Here is a 12,081-nt window from a genome sequence, read left to right on the forward strand (position 1 = left end):
ATTCCTGAACCTGGTGGCGTGGGATCTAAGGCTTCTGTACTCTCTCTAATGGTAATAGCAAGACAAGAGCAGACCTGGATAGACCTGGGTGTTTGATGATGGATGTTGCTTTCTTGTACTCAGTGGTGGAGAGGGCTTTCCTTTTATCTACCATCTTCTGGAGCCTTTTCCATTCCTGGGCATTGGTGTTTCTATACCAGGCCATGATACAATCAGTTAGGATACTTTTCACTGTGCACCTATAGAAGACTAAGATGTGGGAAATGTATTTACTCAAAGGTTGGAGGACCTGATGAATTATCTACCACAGAAACAGGTGGAGACCAAGTTGTTGAATATGTTTAAAGAGGTGGATCAATATCTCAGCATGAAAAGCATCAAAGATATAGGAAGAGCAACTAACTAAGGTTCAGCCATGATCAAGTTGACTGGAAGTGCAGACTCAAAGGGCCAAGGAAACTATTCCTGCTCTTTGGCTCTTAACTTCTATATTAACATTGATCTGAAACTTGTTAACATCAAATCAATACTCTTTTAGCCCCTTTTAACCTATCCTCTGTTCACCTTTTCTCATCCATTTTCACTTTATCTTTGCACTTTCATTGTTTTCAAATTCCACACAGCTTAGTTATCCCTCACATATCGATTAAGCAAATCCTCAGACTAATGACGCAACAAAAATAAAGTCAAGGTTGAAAAATTGTCACTGTGAATTGTTCATAACATTTGGATCAGCAAATGAATATAATAACTTAGTTCTTACCTGGCGTGGAGGATGTGGTTCCTGATAGCTAGGTAGGATCTTAAGGATGACACTTCCACTGGCATTCTGGAGCATTTCCTGCAAGACCTTTGGATCATTCCCAACCTCTTTTCCATTCACTTCCTTGATGATGTCCCCCACATGTAGCAGACCTTGTTGGTCAATCATGCCTCCATGAAGAATTCGCGCAATCACAAGTTCACTGTTTTCAACCCTGAATGTTACACCCTGGAGAGAAGTATTACTACTTATTATTGACTGACAGTCACATCTTCTACAAAGGTATTTCTTTGTTATAGAATGAGAAGATTTTGTAATTCAAAGAACCATCACAATACTTAAAGGAGTACATTGACACATTGAATAGCTGATTATTTCTCTAAGCTATCATTTTATTCACTTAAAAAGATGACTTAAAATGCCATTCACCACAGCTCCTGAGGAGACATTGGATTGTGTACAATTGATTGAATTGAATTGATTTGATTTGATTTCTTACATCCTCCACATACATGAGGAGTAAAAATCTTTACGTTATGTCTCCAACTAAATGTGCAATCATAGTAATTTATAATAAATAGAACAGTCAATGTAATATAGAGTACATTCAAGTCAGCATGAGTTCATCAGTCTGATGGCCTGCTGGAAGAAGCTGTCCCAGAGCCTGTTGGTCCTGGCTTTTATGCTGCGGTACCGTTTCCCAGATGGTAGCTGCTGGAATAGATTGTGGCTGGGATGGCTTGGGTCCCCAATGATCCTACAGGCCTTTTTTTTTTATTTTTACACACCTGTCTATGTAAGCATCCCGAATCATGGGAAGTTCACAACTGCAGATGTGCTGGGCTGTTCGCAATTCTCACTGCATAGTCCTGCAATTAAGGGAGGTACAGTTCCCTCACCAGGCAGTGATGCAGCCAGTCAGGATGCTCTCAATTGTGCCCCTGGAGAAAGGATTTGGGGGCCCATACCAAACTTCTTCAACTGTCTGAGGTGAAATAGGCACTGTTGTGCCTTTTTTACCACACAGCTGGTGTGTACAGACCACGTGAGGTCCTCGGTGATGTGGATGCCGAGGAACTTGAAGCTGTTCACCCTCTCAACCACAGATTGATTAATGTCAATAGGGGTTAGCTTGTCTCCACTCCTCCTGTAATTCACAACCAGCTCCTTTGTTTTTGCGAAATTGAGGGAGAGGTTGTTTTCTTGACACCACTGTGTCAGGGACTTCTTCCCTGTAGGCCACCTCATTATTGTTTCAGATAAGGCCAATCAAAGTAGTGTCGTCGGCAAATTTAATTAGCGGATTGGAGCTGTGGGTGGCAACATAGAGGGTTTAAAAGAAGCAAGCGGGGCAGTCAGCACATTTTGCATGCCACAGTTCCTGAGGAGACATTAGATTGTCTAGTGGAAGAGAGCATTTAAAAGAAGCGAGTGGGGGCAGTCAGCACATTTTGCACATCACAGTTCCCGAGAAGACATTAGATTGCATAGTGGGAGACAGTTTAAAAGAAGCGAGCGGGGGCACTCAGCACTTTTTGCACATCACAGTCCCTAAGGAGACAATAAATTGCGCATAATTAGGCACTTGGCAAGGTCCAATAAAAAGAAATTAGGTTTAAGCAGTTCCACCATTGTGTGAGTGGGCCAGTGGGAAGTTGAGTGTTTGGTTCCTCGAGGCTTCAGCAAGGAGAGGCATAGGCCATAGGTAGATTTTAGTTTCATTATTTATTCTTCCTTTCTTATTGCACATTTAGAGCATTTGGGATGCCAGACAGGATAGTTCAATGCTTTTCCTGTGGGATGTGGGAAGGCAGGGAGACCTCCAGTGTCCCTGATGACTGCAACGGCAAGTGGTGCATTCAGCCACAGTTCCTAACAGATCAAGCTGGAACCGGATGAACTCCAGATTATTTAGGAGGCTGAAGGGTTGATAGATAGGACATACAGGGATGTAATTACACCCAAGGTGCAGGACACAGGTAACTGTGTGATTGTCAGGAGGGGGAAAGGTAGTCTGTGCAGAATACCCTGTGGCCATTCCTCTCAACAACAGGTATACTGCTTTAGATACTGTTGGGAGGGATGATCACAGCAGTTAGGTCTTTGGCACAGAGTTTGGCTCTGTGGCTCAGAAGGATAGGGGGTGGGGAAGAGGTGAGTTGTGGTGATGGGGGATTCATTGGTTAAGGAGACAGAAAGGATGAGAATGAGATTTTCAAATGGTATGTTGCCTCCTGGGTGACAAGATCAGGGACATCTCGGATTGAGTCCACAAAATTTTTATGTGCAGCCAGTGTTCATGGCCCACATTGGCACCGATAACAAGGGTAGGAGGGATGATGAGGTCCTGCAAAGTGAATTCAAGGAGTTAGGTGCTAAGTTAAATGACAGGACCTCCAGGGTTGTGATCTCAGAATTGCAACCTGTATCACATGCCAATGATGTGAGAAATAGGAAGATCACACAGTTTAACATGTGGCTAAGGAGATGGTCCAGGAGGCAGAGCTTCAGATTTTCGGATCATTGGGCTTTCTTCCAGGGAATATGGGACCTAAACAGAAGGGACAGTGTACTTGAGCTGGGGGGGGGGGGGGTAATATCCGAGCGGGAAACTTTCTGAGTGCTGTATGGTGGGAGGAGGGATTTAAACTGGAATTACAGGGGGATGGGAGCCAGAGTTCCAGAGTAGATAGTGGAGTGGTTGTAGGGAAAGATGTATCAAAAGGTCAAGCATGGAGGGACTAATGGTCTGATTTGCGCATATTGCAATGCAAGGAGTATTGTAAGAAAGGCAGATGAGTTTAGGGCATGGATCAACAAATGGAATTATGACATTGTAGCCATTTGTGAAACTTTGTTGCATGAGGGGCAGGACATTACGGGCTTCCATTCCTTTAGACTTGGTAGAGCGGGAGGGATTAAAGGAGGTTAGTTGGTATTACCAGTCATGGAAAATGTCAGACTGGAGAGCTCAGCTAGTGAGGCTTTATGGATAGCATGGAGGAATCAGAAAGGTACAACCACATTAACAGGATTACATTATAGACCACCCAATAGTTGTGTGATATTGAGGAGCAAATCTGTAGAGAGATAGCAGTGTGTTGCAAGAAACATAAGGCTGTGATCGTTGGTGTTTTTAACTTTCCACATATTGACTTGGAATCCCAAACAGTAAAAGGGCTGGATGGAGAAGTGTCTGTCAAATGTATTCAGGAAATTTTCCTTAATCGGTACATAGAACTCCCAACTAGAGAGTGTGCGCGACTAGGTCCAGTAGGGAATGAGACAGGGCAAGTGACAGAAGTCTGTAGAGGGAAACACTTTGCATCTTTTGATCATAATGCCATTAGTTTCAAGGTAATTATGATAAAGGATAGGTCTGGTCCACGAGTTGCGATTCTAAATTGGAGAAAGGCCAGTTTTGATAGTATCAGAAAGGATTTGGCAAGAGTAGATTGGGACAGGCTGTTTTCTGGCAAAGATATACTTGGTAAATGGGAGGCCTTCAAAAATGAAATTATGAAAGCATAGAGTTTGTATGTTCCTGTCAGAATAAAAGGCAAGGATAACAGGTTTAAGGGACGTTGGTTTTCAAGGCCCTGGTTAAGAAACAAAAAGGTGTAGGCAGAGAGGAGACAGGAACAAATGGACTACCTGATGAGTATAAGAAATGTAAGAGAATACTTAAGAAGGAAATCAAAGGCATGAGGTTGCTCTAGCAGACAAGGTGAAGGAGAATCCTAAGGAATTCTACAGATAGATTAAGAACAAAAGGATTGCAAGGAACAAAACTGGTCCTCTGGAAGATCAGAATGGCAATCCATGTGTGGAGCCAAACGAGAAGCAGCAGAGCTTAGATAGATTTTTTGCATCTGTATCTTCTTGGGAGATGGACACAGAGTCTATAGAAGTGAGGCCTTTACAGACCCTAAATATAGGGTCCCTGACCTTGCTGCTGCTTCGCCTCACATCTATAGACTGTGTCCATCTACAGAGGAGGAGGTGGTTTCTATCTTGAGGAAAATTAGAGTGGATAAATTCCCAGGGGCTGACAAGGTGGTCCCTTGGACCCTGGGGGAAGCTAATGCAGAAATTGCAGGGGCCCTAGCAGAGATAGTTAAATTATCCTTAGCGACAGGATAGGTACCAGAGGATTGGAGGATAGATAACGTTGTTCCGCTGTTTAAGAAAGACTCCAAACATAAGGCAGGAAATTATAGGCCGGTCAGCCTGACATCAATAGTGGGAATGCTACTGGAAGGTATTCCAAGGGACTTGGTATATGAGTATTTGGATAGACAGGGACTGATTACAGATAGTCAGCATGACTTTGTGCATGGTAGGTCATGTCTCAACAATCTTTTCAAGTTTTTTGAGGGAGTTACCTGGAATATTGATTAAGGAAAGCCAGTGGATGTTCTTTACATGGACTTCAGCAAGGGCTTTGATCAGGTCCCAAATGGGAGGTTGGTCAAGAAGGTTAAGTTATTTGGCATTCAAGATGAGGGAGTAAATTGGATTGGACATTGTCTTCGTGCGAGAAGCAAGCAAGTGCTTTTAGATGGTTGCCTCTCTGACTGGAGGCTTGTGACTAGTGGTATGCCACAGGGAGCAGGTGAAGGATCCGTTGTTTGTCATCTATGTCAATGATTTGGATGATAATGTGGTAAACTGGATCAGCAAATTTGGAGATGACTCCAAGATAATGGGTATAATGGACAGCAATGAAAACTATTAAAGCTTGCAGTGGGATCTGGACCAGCTGAAAACATGAATTAAAAATGGTAAATGGCATTTAATACAGACAAGTTTGAGTTGTTGCATTTTGGGAGGACCAACCAAGGTAGGTCTTAACACAATGTGCAGTAGGGCACTGAAGAGTGTGGTAGAATGGAACGATCTAGGAGCACAGATCTATAATTCCTTAAAAGTAGCGTCACAGGTCGATAGAGTAATAAAGAAAGCTTTTGGCATATGGGCCTTCATAGTTCAAAGTACTGAGAACAGAAGTTGGGATGTTATGTTGAAATTGTGTAAAACTTTGATGAGGCCTAATTTGGAGTATTGTGTGCAGTTTTGCTCTCCTACCTACAGGAAAGATGCAAATAAGATTGAAAGAATTCAGAGAAAATTTACAAGGATGTTGCCAGGACTGGAGGAACTCAGTTATAAGTAAAGGTTGAATAGGTTAGGACTTTATTCCCAAGAATGTAGAAGATTGAGGGGAGATTTGACAGAGATATACAAAATTATGAGGGGTATAGATTGGGGTAAATGCAAGCAAGCTTTTTCCACTGAGGTTGGGTAGGTCATGGATTAAAGGTGAAATGTTTGAGGGGAACACGAGGGGGAAATCTTCTTCACTTAGAGTATGGTGAGATTGTGGAAAGAGCTGCCAATGCAAGTGGTGAATGTGGGTTTAATTTCAACACTTAAGAGAAATTTGAATAGGTACATGGATGAGAGGAGTATGATCTGGGTGCAGGTCAATGGGACTAGGCAAATTAATGTTTTGGCATGGTCTAGATGGGCTGAAGGGCCTGTTTTTATGCTGTAATGCTCTATTATTCTATGTGACCAGCTCAGACTGTTACATACTGTTAGCATTTAATCTGACCTTGGATCAAGCAACTGTGTTTCCTCATGCTGGTCTAACCTAATTCCTGAATTAGCTTCCATTATTCCAAAATTACAAAAATACACTTATCTAGTCTACATAATAGAAATTAAGCAAATGTTTGAAAAGAATTTAATAAATTAGAAAACAACCTATGATCAAAGAAAACAATTGCTAAAGGTGAAATTGAACTCTGTCAGTGCTATTGAACGTACAACATGTGCAGAACTTTTAAAAGAGAGATGTACAATGAATGCAGTTATTTCTGTATGGAGCACATTATTTCAGTAGGACTTTATATAACATTGGTTAGACCACACTTGTATTGAGAGCAATTTTTGGCACCTAACTAAGAAAGCTGTGCTGGCATTGGAGAGGGTCCAGAGAAGGATCATGAGAATGATCTCAGGAATGAAAGGGTTAAAGTAGGAGTAGCCTTTGATGGCTCTACACCTATACTCACTGAAGTTCAGAAGAATTGGGGTGGGATGGAGGGAATCTCATTGAAACTTACCGAATATTGAAAGGCTTGGATAGAGTGGACTTGGAGAGCACGTTTCCGATAGTGGTGGGGAGTTGGGGAGTGGAGGGGAGAGAGGGTTGGTGGAGGGCCTTGGACCCAGAAGGCACAGCCTTAGAATACAATTTCCCTTTAGAACAGAAATGAGGAGGAATTCCTTTAGCTCGGAGGTAGTGAATCTGTGTAATTTATTGCCATGGAGGTCAAGTCATTGAGTATATTTAAAGTGGAAGTTGATAGGTTCTTGATTAGTAAGGGTGTTAAAGATTGTGGGGAGGAGAATGGGGTTGAGGGGGATAATAAATCAGCCATGATGGAATAGTGGAGTAGACTTGGTGGGTCAAATGGCCTAGTTCTGCTGCTATGTCTCATCACACAGATACTGATGACTGATTGGTTGTAATATTATAGCTTTCTCTAAAGTCTGTGGAGTTTTGCTGGACAGCAATATTCCAGAATAAGACATTGATAATCAGTTAATACTCTTTGACATTGAGTTTGGGGATAGTACAAGTTACACACCTTATAAATCTGAGACATGGCACCCCCATGATGAAAGAAAGAAAGATATATAAAAAAAATGAGAATCAGGTGAATTTGAAAAAGGCAGCTGCGTGCAGGCAAGGAATGGATCTGGCGAGCATTAGGTTCTGACCAGCTGGCTTATGATTGATGACATATATTGCAGTACTCCAGATGAGTTCAAGCAGTCGCTGGTGAAATGCCTGAGATGTCAAAGATAAGTCACCGTTGTAAACTATTTATGTATCGCTTAATTCTACATATCTTCCCTGCACACAAATATCTCGAAGACATCGCCTTGGTGCTTGAATCAAGCCAAGAATAATACTTATAGTAATCTTTCTCTTGTTCTAAAAAATTTACAAATCCTAAAATATATTATTTACTGAAGCACTTGATTCAAAACTAATCACAGTACAACTTACTGAAGGATTACTTCACAATGCCCTGAAGGTCTCCAAATGTCTATCACAAGAAATTTTTGGACAAGCAAATATTTTGTGAGAAATATTAAACAGGACTGATATCTTATTTTACTAACTACAATGCAAACATTTCAGTAAGGCTGAGGTAGGGGATCTTGGGCTTAAAATGGTTGGTGACCACTATTCTATGCCAACAGAGTGTAATTATTTTTTTAATCTGTGGTTAAGATTCACAGAAACAATGGGCTAGAAATGAGGTTGTATAAGGTTACACAATTGGAAATGTATTTTACATGGTATTTTACATTTTACATGGTTTATCTTCAATCTTTCAGCTCCTCTCTAAGCCTCTGAACAACTAATCTACCTCATGCATTTATCTCACCCACTGATCCCCATCACCCTGACTGTACTCCTTCAATTTTCTCCAGCCCTATTCCTCCATGTCTCAGCCTCCTTCTGCCCCCCACCCTACACCCCACTGTCCCTGTGAGAAGGGACAATGCTAACATTGACTTCAAAGGCCAATTCCCACAATTTCCCCTCCACACCTGCTGCCTGGATGGCTGAAAATTACAGGCTGAAAAATCTATACTTAGATTCAAAAAGATTTTTCTAATTTTATTGAAGCGTCTTAACCTGAGATGTTAATTCTGTTTCTTTCTGCACAGATGCCAACTGAACCACTGAGTGTCTCCACCATTTTCTGCTTGAATTTAAGACAGAAGCTGTATTGGTGTTTTGCACCACACACATTTTGTATGTCCTTAATAGCACACTACGCCAATAGCACAAGGCCAATATAGACCAGATTGTGCCATCCAGTGCCTGGTTTTGAGCATGACAAGAGCTTGCAGCACTTAGTTAAAACCTTTAATGTAGGTGATCCTTATGGTAGAGCACATATAAGGGCAGAAATATCTGGTTCAATAGCAGAGAAATGTACTTGGTGCCAAGGCATGAAGAACAGAGGAACATGAGAAGGTTTGAGATTGTTCTACTTTTCAAACAGATGATGGCAAATCTGACATTCTGTGAAGTCACCTTCAATATTTAGTTGGAAAATTTTTGCTAATTTGGCACAATATCTTGAATAAACATTTTGCAAAAATGATGGATCATCCAATATCTTTAATAAATATATGTACACACATACTGTATTACAATCTAAATTACATCTTTGGATCTCTGTACCTACCAAATGTTCACCCTTGACTTTGCGAATCCCCACCATTCGGACTGCATCAGGTGGGACAGGCTGATTGTTGAACGTAGAGTCCATATAAGACTCTGGACTTGGGGGTGGAGTTTCATAGTTTTTGGAGGCGACAGAATCATGAGCTTCCAACAGAGACTGCAGGTAGAATTGGAGACAAATTTTATAATTCAACTTTTACAATAAGTATCAACACGCAGTCTTGAGACTCACATTGTCTTAAGTATTACATTTACATAAACAAATGCAACATGAAAACACTGCAGACTTTAGAAATGTGAAATAAATCTTCCGATTTTCTCAGATTCAAGGCAGTGTTTTTGGGAGTGATGCACGTTACACACTTCAGTTCAACAAACCTGGTCTCTTGTTGCAACATCTTTGATATTGAAGTGTTATTTTTTTTCCTTTTTCTCCACGCATCCTGCCCATTATTATTAATATATATTGTTTAGTAAATAACAGCAAAACAAATGATATTTTGAAGCAGAATTAGGTTTATTATCATTGACATGTTGTGGAATTTGTTGGCTTGCAGCAGCAGTACAATGCAAAACATCAAAATTACTACAAGTAACAAAATAAATTGCGCGAGAGACAAATAACAAGGTGTCATTCATAAGTTCATTGTCGATGGAGGGGAAGAAGCTATTCTTAAAATGTTGAGTTTTAGATTTGACCTATTAAAAAGAAATGAGAACCTCTGCAATGCCACGTGATTTAATCAATAATTCTGCTGATTTGTAGAACATGAGACTTCTTTTCTTATTGCAACATCATCAAATATAACTGTCACTTGGACAATCCTTTTCTGATGTACTGCTACTGCCCCAGGATGATGACATCAAGAGGACCTAGTTGACCGTTACCAGATGGCTCAATTATTATGGTGATTTACAGGAGGATCGGGACTACTTCATCAGCTGTCACCCTTTTGAGAGGCATCAGTGAAATCCAGGATGTCTACTGTAGGCCAGAAGCATTAGGTCACATTTCACTATGAACCAACTTCAGTACGTTAACATTCTCACAACGTGAGCCAAAATCCACTTGCTTCTCAAGGCTCTACGTGGCAACAAACAGCTTATTCTTTTGTGGCCTGCTAAATCTTCTTGCTTTCATTTCACACTTGACACCCAACAGAACGCAAGAAAACTGGAACAGGAATAGGCCTCCCTGCCCTGCTTGGTCTCATCTCCTCTACTATGCTGGTTCCCACCAATCCTTAATTTCCCAATCTACCACTTTAATACTTCCAGTGATCTGACCTTTACAACCTGCCAAGACAGCAGATTCTACAGATTCACCATCCTCTCTAAGAACAAATTCCTATGCACTTCCGTTTTAAGCGAATAGCCCCTTATCTTGTAAACATGTGCCCTCGTTTCTGAAAGATTTCACCATCTTGTCATGACTTTAAGTTCTTCTAGACTCCAAAGTATACACACATATCATTTTAGCTTTTCATGATTGGACAACCTCTCATCCTGGGAATTAGCCAGTGAATCTTACCTAAACTGACACCAGTGCTGGTGTATCCTTTCTTCAATAGCTGAACAGTGACACATTGACTACCTCCCTCCATCTAACCTTTTGTCCTCACAGAAGGGAAATAGGCAGGGAAACAATGAAATTACTGTCAAACTAAAGTACTCCACAGATGTTCCAGTTTGACTATATCATAATTGGCTACCTTCAGTCTTTAATATTTTAATTTCATGTTATCCAAGCACAAATGCCAATCATGTACCTTCCATGCAAGAGGCTAAGAGCTCCAGTGATCCACAGTTGTTAATAGATCCAGCTGTGGTCTCACAGCAATAATTTCTATTGTTACGTCCGTAGCCCCCTCCTTTGTGAGAATCGCAAGATCACTGTTGGGTTGGGTCAAGGGGCCCAGGAAATGGGAAAAGAGACGTGCAGGCTGGCTCGTTTCCCCCGGCGATGTAAAGCTACGGGACGTGGCCATTGTCTCTTGGAGACCAATTTGTGGATTGAGCTACTATACTACGTGAACGCCCTCAGGCAAAGTGGGCTGGTTGAGGGAGAGAGTGCACACCCCCAACCTGATTGACATCTACGACCCTGCGAGTCAGGATAAAAGAGGGTCTGTAGGAACAGTCCCTCGGACGCACCAGAAGAAATGTTAAGCGACCACGTAACAGCAGGAAGTCATCTGAAGGAAGCCACGTGCGTTCAATTCCGTCGCTGGAATTGGTGGCTGGAACCACGGAAAACAGCTTTTAGCTAACAACGGGGGAATCCGCTCCCCTGACCCAACGGATTGGCATCATAAAAGACCTGGGCAAGTTTAAACTGCATTGCTCTTAAAACCCAACAATGCTGCAGCTTGAACGAACTGATAGTGACTGTTATCTTTCCATCGGACAATACATTATCCCCTAGACAACGATAGAGCTATTTCTTATTGAGTATTATTATACCCGCGCTTTAGATTTAGTATTGACGACGTATATTATCTGTATGTTTGCATTAATCTTATTTTTGTGCCCTTTATCAATAAATACTTAAAAAAATAGTACCATCAGACTTCAACAGACCTCTCTATCTTTGCTGGTAAGTGATCCAGTTACGGGATTTCGTAACACTATAATGTGCTGTTTTCAGCTCCCAAGTCTGTGGGTAAACACACCCTGTCACAAAATTAATTTCATTTACAGTTACTGCGGCATGTTTGTGTCAATCACTAAGAAGTGACTGGCATTGATTGCAATGTACAGAAATTAAAAATAAGACTCATCTCATCAAGACTCATCAAGGCAAAATACGTAAAGTCAGCAAATATGTAAAATGTTTGGCATTTAGATACAATGTTCTTAAACAATAAATTATAATTTACTAGAATGTGTTGCTAAATCAGTGGTTCACAAGACACTTTGTGCATGAGGTCAGGTTGGCACAATGAGTATTATGCTTTATGCTGTGAGTTGTCTTTAGCTTAGCTCACCACAGATAAAAGATGCACACTTAGTGCCTCAAACCACAGCTAATGTCGTG

General features: G+C 41.2%; 1 protein-coding gene across 5 annotated transcripts in view; it reads right to left on the reverse strand.

The window, feature by feature from the left end:
• The window catches only part of mpp2b (MAGUK p55 scaffold protein 2b), a 302,536-nt gene that overhangs the window by 50,239 nt on the left and 240,216 nt on the right, over positions 1-12,081 (reverse strand). For 4 of the 5 annotated variants that reach the window (XM_059956557.1, XM_059956556.1, XM_059956558.1 and 1 more), the window contains 2 exons: positions 9,046-9,201; positions 764-991 (listed from right to left, as the gene is read on the reverse strand). In XM_059956557.1, coding sequence (XP_059812540.1) covers positions 764-991; positions 9,046-9,201 — 384 coding nt within the window. The remainder of the gene's footprint in view (positions 1-763; positions 992-9,045; positions 9,202-12,081) is intronic. The other variant, XM_059956559.1, reaches the window with a different exon arrangement.

This window comes from Hypanus sabinus, chromosome X1 (genome assembly GCF_030144855.1).
Source record: "Hypanus sabinus isolate sHypSab1 chromosome X1, sHypSab1.hap1, whole genome shotgun sequence".
Taxonomy (NCBI): Eukaryota; Metazoa; Chordata; class Chondrichthyes; order Myliobatiformes; family Dasyatidae; genus Hypanus; species Hypanus sabinus.